This window comes from Oratosquilla oratoria, chromosome 1 (assembly GCF_046742065.1).
Source record: "Oratosquilla oratoria isolate Oo_2021 chromosome 1, ASM4674206v1, whole genome shotgun sequence".
NCBI lineage: Eukaryota > Metazoa > Arthropoda > Malacostraca > Stomatopoda > Squillidae > Oratosquilla > Oratosquilla oratoria.
The window spans coordinates 32,725,222-32,733,933 of NC_134777.1; the positions used below are offsets into that span (position 1 = coordinate 32,725,222).

The 8,712-nt window shown below is 36.7% G+C and overlaps 1 protein-coding gene across 16 annotated transcripts in view; it reads left to right on the plus strand.

Moving 5' to 3' along the window:
- Positions 1-8,712, plus strand: part of unc-104 (kinesin family member unc-104) — a 400,417-nt gene that overhangs the window by 320,557 nt on the left and 71,148 nt on the right. For all 16 annotated transcript variants that reach the window (XM_076197529.1, XM_076197534.1, XM_076197523.1 and 13 more), the window contains one exon: positions 6,593-6,730. In XM_076197529.1, the coding sequence (XP_076053644.1) occupies positions 6,593-6,730 (138 nt within the window). The remainder of the gene's footprint in view (positions 1-6,592; positions 6,731-8,712) is intronic.

The following is an 8,712-nucleotide window of genomic DNA, read 5'->3' on the forward strand; positions in this document are numbered from 1 at the left end:
AGAGAGGGCCCGTGAGTGCCTGAAATAGAAACAAGAAGGAAAAAGAAAGAGAAAAGCAGCACGGCTGCACTCAGCACTCTGCAAGCATCTACTACCCACACCAACCTTACACTTCCTCCACCCATGCCACACCACTCACCCTCACCTCACACCTCATCAGCAAAGAAGAGGAAATTGGAGATTTGCTATACATCATAACCATCAAACAAATGGTCACGAAAAATGGTCCCAAAAACTTAAATCCCCCATCCTGTAAAGTTTGTTTTTGTTCTTTCAGTTGTTCTTTATGGATATTTGTCATTGTTGTTTTTCGTTTCATTTGGAAGAAAACATCATGTTCTTTATTTTCTACAGTAAAAATTAAAAGATTTTATTTTTTTTATTCTTTTATTTACGAAACCTGAATTTTGCAGCATTTTTTAATTATTGAGAGAAACAAATTTATAAAAAAAAAAATCAGAGGTATTAGTTTGATAAAATGTATTCAATAATTTTTGTTTCTCAGACTCTAAGCTTTCATTTCATACCAAGCTGAATGATGTGGAAGGATTTTTCATTAAGTAATTAGAGCTTCACTAGAGCTCACTATATCTTCACTAACTCTTCACTATGCCTTATATATAAATGGGAGGAACACAATACCCTGTGGAATTATACACTAATGAAAGGTGTAATTATACCTAAGTACATTAAATACATATTTAAAAATTTATTTTCACCTACTCTATGAAGCGATTCAACACTCCCTTAAAGGAATTGTTCCAGTCCTTGCAAAAGTTGTTTGTTCTACTCTCCCCCATTGGCTGTTGCATTGTGGACGATCCATTGCTCAGGTGGAAAGAGAGGGGGACATCTGTGCATTCACAGTGGTGGAAGTGCACCATCAGGTACTGTTGGTTGGCAGATAGCGCAAAAGCTGCTGGAGATATAAGTAGTATCGAAATAGTCCAAGAGATCAGTTAGTTCTTCAGGGACTTGCTCTTTGAGGTAGGCTATGCCTTTGTGGACATGTTCAAGAGGCAGGAATGCCAAAGCATCGATCATTCCACAAAAGTGTCTAATAGTGTCATTGTCTTTGTACGAGGTGATTAATCCAAGGGTCTGGATCCTGTGCCATGTGCTTTGCATGAGATGGTAGAAGCACCCCCTGACAATAACATTTTGCTCAAGCACACTGAACACAGCCTGTCTCATGGAATCCTCAAAGTCCATGATGATTGTAGCTGGGTCGGGATTGAACCAGAGTTCCAAAGATTTATCCACCACTGCGTTAAGCATTTCAGTGTACAGTTTGTGTGATTTTCTAGACAGGAATGCATAGGCACATGTGACTGCAGATGAACCTAGCAGAGTGGAGATAATGTAGGCTGTTTGAAGAGTTTTGGAGCACTTTCGAATGTGCTATCCATGTGCCATGCAGAGGAGCACGCGAGTAAATGAAGTGTGTCCTCTGTGGCAAACACTTCCACTCTGCTGTCTCATTTGCGACCACTGTCATGGTTCAATAACGGTTCTGGATTTGAATTGCCTGTCATTACCCACACACCATCAAAGACCAGGTCTTTGAGTGATGCTGGCTCTGTAGGTAGATGTGCCCAGCTCAGTACAAACCTGAAAATATATGAAATACATGCAAATTAAAATAACAGTAATAATAGAAATAATCACAATGAATCATTTCAATATGTTCAACAAAATTCTTACCTTTAATGGACCTCTTTCAGGAGCATCTGCCAAAATTTGACATGGCTTGACATGGATTGATTTTGCACTCTTCTTTATGTCATTTTGTAACTTTGCGGCCTTGACTTTGTTTTTGTCTGACAGATGACTATGTTCTGTAGATGAGAGAACAGTTTCAATTTCTGGATCATTTGTGACTGAGCCTTTACATGACATGGCTCTTCACTGGGAACATTCCTATCTGATTCCGTTCTTTTTCTCGTTCTTCTTTGTGTACATAAAACCTTCATGACAAAATTTTAGGTCGCCCTTTGCATTTCTTATGGTTTCCATGATTGTTTTGCAATATCATGAAGATACGAGTCTCGAAATAAACACCATGTAAGGACGGAGCCTTTATTGGTACAACGTTTTGCTTGTTGTAGCTTTTTCAAGTACATAGTTGTAATACACATGACTGAGTTTAAATAAGAGGAACAGATGGAGAGAGGAAGAGAGGTAGGGGATGAGTAGGGGGGTTCACTGATTGTGTGATGTTTCCCCAATGTAGGATGTGAAAAATTGAAGTCATGTACTGTAAGTGATTATCAATTGCAATTTGGGACACCTCAATTTGTATGACAAAAGCAGATTAAAAGAAGCCATTCATTTGTAATTGCAATTTGATTTTTTGCACTGCCTTTTTCTCTCAGAGGTCAGAGAAAATACATAAATAATTAGATATTAAATAGATAAATAAATGTACCATGTATATACTGGGGGGCTTATGTCCACATTTGGTGATTTCAGGTAGGGGTTTATGTCCAGGGGGCTTATGTCCAGGTGGCTTATGTCTCTCCATATATATATATATATATATATATATATATATATATATATATATATATATATATATATATATATATATATATATATATATATATATGGTTGAACCTTAGCTTCATGCCTCCTGTTTTTTTTTACCATCACCTTATGAGGGTGAACAGTTTATGAGGGACTCTACTTCTGTCATTTCATGATTATGACACTGGCAGTGTTTCTCCCTCTGCTATTTTTTCATTATGATTATTATCTTTTTTGATAATACAAAGAACTAGTAGATGAGTGCAGTGGAGGAATATGTCGTCATGTAATGATAGACCAAGGGTTGTGTGCGATTTTCAATTACTACTTATCATTTGCTCTCTTGGTTGTGTTGCTTTTTTGGGAACTTTGGTCTTCATTATTGCTTTCAAGTGTAAGGCACTCTGATGGCAGTGCATTGAAGAAAAGGAAGGCAATCACTATGGAAGGTGCTTATTTAAGTTGGCTCTGACCTATGCCAAAAATCAGTTTATGATGTGTCATTGGAACAGAACTCCATCGTTATTAACTTGAGGACCCCCTGTACCATTTAATGCAAAACGATGCAAAATTTTATAAATGGGCAAAAGTAAGAAAGGAATGGCATGGAATTATGATGAATTGGTTTAACATTGTGAAACTCCCCCATCAGGAGGCCAGGATGGTGCTCCTTACAGAGGACTTTGTAGTATGGAATTTAATGAATCATGCCCATGATCCAACTCACTCATAGCAGGATTCAAACTGCTGTCACTTTGACCACTCTCGTAAGTAGTTCGGCTAGCTATAATGGGAAATAAAACAAAACAAAGGAAGAAAGGGATCTTGGAGTCCTTGCAAATGTTTTGTTGTCATAAAACACATCAATCAATCCATTGCCCCAAATTTTTCATGGGAATAATGGGAGAAACATATAAGATTTTTACATAAAGATTGGAATCTCACTATATTGACAAAGGTACAATAAAAAAAGAATTAAAGTCCTATGTGCCCCAGTTTTGAATACATAGTAGTTGTGTGGTCTCCACACAAAAAGATACAAGAAAAATAGAATATAAAGAGCAGGAGCTAAAGTAATCACTAACCTGGCTGGCAATATGTATGAGGGAAGCTCAGATAAACTGGAATTGTCCAATGAGTGGGATAAGTGAATTATATGATATGATTGCTATGTTTAGAATTATATCATGGAAAAAATGGACAGAGGGGATCTGTTAGTATGAGATGACAGAATATTAAGTCATAGCAAAAAAAAAATGAATAAATAAAATGAAAAGGTTTCATGGATGTTAGGGAAAACTGGATAGAGTGGATCTGTTACTATGAGATGACAAAATATGAAGTTGTGGGAAACAAAATGAAGAGGATGTTTCAATGATATAAAGAAATATAGTTTTACTTATAAATGCATTATTTGTGGAATAAGAAGAAATAATCCATGTGGACAACATCAATAAAGTTAATTCAGTTTGATAAGTGAAGCTATATAACTGGAACCCACATGAGCATAACTTTAGTCTTGTATATTATCATTAGATAAATAAAGTAAATAAATCAAGTACCCTTAAAATACCTCACAGTAAATGTAGGTAAGAAACTGAATTTACTTAAGATTTGCAGGCAGAGTATTTAGACAGCAGAAAGAAACACTCGCCAGCATATAAATAATTCATAAAAACTACATTTAACTATGCATCCATATTATGGTATTCAACAGCTAAGAAAACAAAGTCTACTAACATGAAAAAATAAAACCTGAAGAACAATACTAAAATAACGCCAATAGAACAACTACATTCAGAAACCAGAATTCTTCTTACACAGCAGCACATGAAAGTGATAGATACACAGTTCTTCTCAAGATCCCTCTAACCCACCCATCACATCACACAAGCACAGCCCACCAAATACAAAATAAAAACAAATCCCACCAAATACAATTTTGGGAAAACAAATTGTACAGGTTTGAGCAAATTCTATGAAGAGGTAGATTAGAGGGAATTCATGAAAACTAGAGAAATAGAATAAGAAATCTTTCTAATCCTGAATAACTCTAGTGTGGAAAAAATCAGCAAGAGTAGTGAAAGGAAAAATGAATTATATGATTCAGTAGAAAGTTCAAGGAAGCAAAATAGAAAAGATAAATAGATTAATAAATTGATAAAATAATGTGGCATGGAAGAAAACTGGAGAAAGGGAAGAAACAGTAGAGTAAATGAAGAATACAGAAGGGCTTATGATAATACATTAGATTTTAAAGAGAGGGAGAAATCTAAAAAAAATTAATAGAAACACAAACCTAAATTGTTTTATATGCTGTATTTGTCAGTGGTAAGCTGAGACACAGGGAAGGAATCACTGAGCTGATAAAAGAAGAGGTCCATGAATATGATTCAGCACATGTTGGAAGAATGATAAAAAGTTTGTAGTCAGTTTTCATTGAGAATGACTTTGTAGAAAAAAGGAGATAATAAGAATGTTGGGTTAATGGATACAGATGTGGAAGCAAAGGAAAAATATAAAGTACCAAAGACAAAATTAAAAAAAAAAAGATGGGCCTGATTGGCCAACTGGATATTTTAGAAATGTAGAAAATAATTAGTAGACAAAATTTATAGATTGATTATACATTCATTAGAATAAAGGGTTGTGGCACATGATTGGAAGAGGGTTATTACATTGCCAATCTAAAATGGAGGAAGTAAGAAATAATCCCAGAATTGAACTAGTGTCACCAGCTAACATGATAGCTAAATTTTGAGAGATAATTGTGAAAGGTATATAGAGAAAATGGACATCTTGTCAGACTACTAATTTTGATTTGGAAATGAAAGATCATATGTCTCATTTTTTTTTTTTAATATTTTAATTATGGGGACCATTAGACTTGGGGGTTGTAGGAAGAATAACTGGTGGTCAGTGGTAAGTCTGGACAACTGGCCTATCAGAATGTATAAGGTCAAAGTGTCTCATATTTTTTATCCAGGTCTATATCGGTCTGCCTCTTTGAGTCTGATATCTTCCAGAGAGATAATGAAAAGCTCATAGGGAGCCTAATCTGCCCTAGCTGAGATTATGCACTAGTGGTAAAGTCCCTACACAAATAGGATACAAGTAAGATTGAGTGAATACAAAGAACATTAATCAAGATGGTCCACAGTCACGATACAGACTGTATAAGGAAAGTTTAGGAATAACTTGAACCACTTTCATTAGAAGAAGAAAGAGAGGTAGCATGCTTGTTATGTTCAAATAACTGAAAGGAGTGGACAATTTTGACAGAGGAGATCCTTTTGGTTAGGAAGAGAAAGCAGCATTAGGTCATGGAAAAAAGTTAAAAAGACAAGGTGCCTGTTGGCTATCAAGAAACAGCTTTATATACCAACATGTCAAATTGTGCAATGTATTAAAAGAGGAAATAGTCCAATAAAAACATGAATCAATTCCAAACCAAATTTGTCTATAAGGAGAAATAGTCCAATGCAAATCCACTCAAATCTAGGAATAAGTTTGATGGAAACAAAGTGATAGAACCTCACAAACATTATTTATTTATATATATATTTTTTTTTACATTACAGTCACAGTAAATAAAACTTAAGTAGATACACACATTTAGACTGACAGAGAGAAAGAATTATATATTTGACTAGATACATCTTTGACATATGATCAGTTCACCTGGAACTTGAGCCACATGCCATGATCCTTTTATACTTTTTTTCTAGTATGTGTTGATCTATGATTTATTTTTCCTGTTCATCTTCCCACAGTTCTTTCTTAATTTGGTTTTCAAAACTTGCTTTTGCAGTACAAATTTGGGTGAAGCCAATTCATATTTGGAGGTGATATAAGTTGCTTGTTACTTTGTATGAGGCTTTTGCAATATTTTTGTTTTATAGTGGTATGTTTAGAGGGTTCTTTACTTTCATTGTAATATATGAGAATATGTCATATCATAATATTTCACAAATCCTTTGGTTCATAATAGAATATTCAGATTGACAAATAACAAAATGCCTATTGTCATACTTACTCATATTTTGGTTTGATATCTTACCTGCAGACAACGGCTTGAGTTGATGAGAGAAATGTACCATAATGAAGCAGAATTATCACCAACATCTCCTGACTACAACATTGAGAACCTGACAGGCGGGGATCCATTCTATGACCGGTTTCCATGGTTTAGGCTTGTTGGCAGGTAAGTACTTACTTTACTTTTGTATGTTCTCTTTGTTATGATTTCAAGCTATCTCTAAATGATGATCTTATTGATAATCTGACTTTCTGGTGTGTGAAAAGAGGCAATACTGGAGGGCTAAGTACAATAGTTCCCAAACTGTAAAGGAAAGGAACATGTTTATGATAGTTTGCATTTAACCAGCTGGGTATAGTAATGTGATTCACCATGGTCTTGGATCATGTGTTGGACTCTTGACTGACAGCTATTACCCTCCTGGATGAGAGTTCAGAGCTTATATATGACTAATCTATGAGTAATGATGTGACCTTACACACACACCCCTAACTCCACACCCACAAGAGTTGGAATAACAGCTTCCAGTGCAGCTATACTGAAATTATTTCAGCCCTGGGCAGGATTTGAACTCAGACCATAGGAGTAGTGGTTGCAAATACTATCACTGCACCATTGAGCTTGAGCAAAAACACTAATTCACTGCTTGCACCACTAATGTTTCTTGGCTATGTCAATGACATGATGTGTTTGTCAGGTGATAAGTTGTCTTTAATCAACACTCCCAAACCTTTCTCCTGTTTTGCTTTTGTAATGGGTTCACTTCCCAAGGAATAGTTTAAGGATGGTCTTCTGCTGCTTTTGCCCATTTTCAGTACTTGGCAAGGAGTATAAGAAGAAGCTGAGAGAGTAGTGGGAGGGAGTGAAGGATAGAGTAGAACTAGGAGTGGAGGAGGAATGGGGATGGTTCAAGGAGGGAATCATAAGGTGTGCAAAGATGGTGTGTGGAACAAGGAGGGTGGGAGGAAATAGAAGGAAGGATAGTGAGTGGTGGTATGAGGAAGCAAAGAATGGTGTAGAAGAGAAGAAGCAGGCTTTTATAGGTTTGCTACAAATTAGGACAAGGGAATCATATGAGAGGTACAAAGTAAAGAGAAGGGAAGTTAAGCATAAGATAAAGGAAGCAAAGAGGAGAGCAGATGTGAAATGGGGTAAGAGTATGACAGAAAATTGTGAAAGTAATAAAAAGATGTTTTGGAAAGAAATTAAAAGAGGAAGAGGAGGTGAATAAAGTAGAGAAGAAAAGGTAAAAGGTGCAGATGGAGAGATGATAATGGAAGAGAAAGCAGTGAGAGGAAGGTGGGCAGAGTATTTTAGGGAGTTGCTAAATGTGAAGGAGGATAGGGAGAGAAAGGTAGTTGCAGTAGGAAGTGCTAAGAAAATGAGAGTGATGAGTGAGGAAAATGGAGGAGAAATAGGGAAAGATAAAGTGAAAGCAGCTGTTAAGATGATGAGAGCAGGTAAGGCACCTGGGTTGGATGGATGCCATGCGGAATGTCTGAAGAAAGGAGGTACAGTTATGGTGGACTAGCTGGTGAAGTTATTTAATGTTTGTTTAAGAGAGGGTAGAGTGCTGGAGGACTGGAGGAGTGCCTATAAAGTTCCTTTTTATAAGGGAAAGGGGGACAAGTGTGAGTGTAGTAGTTTCAGAGGGATCAGCTTGTTGAGTGTAGTTGGGAAGGCTTATGGGAGGATCTTGATTGAGAGGATCAGGAGAGGAACAGAGGGAGAAATTGGTGAGGAACAGTGTGGTTTTAGGACAGGTAGGGGTTGTGTAGATCAAATTTTTGTGGTAAGGGGGGGGTTGCCAAATTAATGAAGTGGCCTTGCTGTGAATGTGCTGTGTCTTGCGACACTGCCTCTCACGCTGGGCAGTGGACAGGATACAGGGATGACCTGTCATCCAGGAGGTGCTAAGATGAGAGGGAGGGAGGAGGGTGGAGGGGAGTGGAATATGTATAGGATGGAATGGGTGGGAGTGGTTTCTATGCCTTTTTCTTTCTGGTTTCCCCCTGTGTAAGGGGGAAAAAAGCCTTTGGTATATGTATGTATGTATGAAATTCATATACTATTCCATGACAAACTCATGAGCAGGTAGTCATGAGTTTGATTCCCAGGACCCACTGCATGCTTGTTGCATTAGTTCC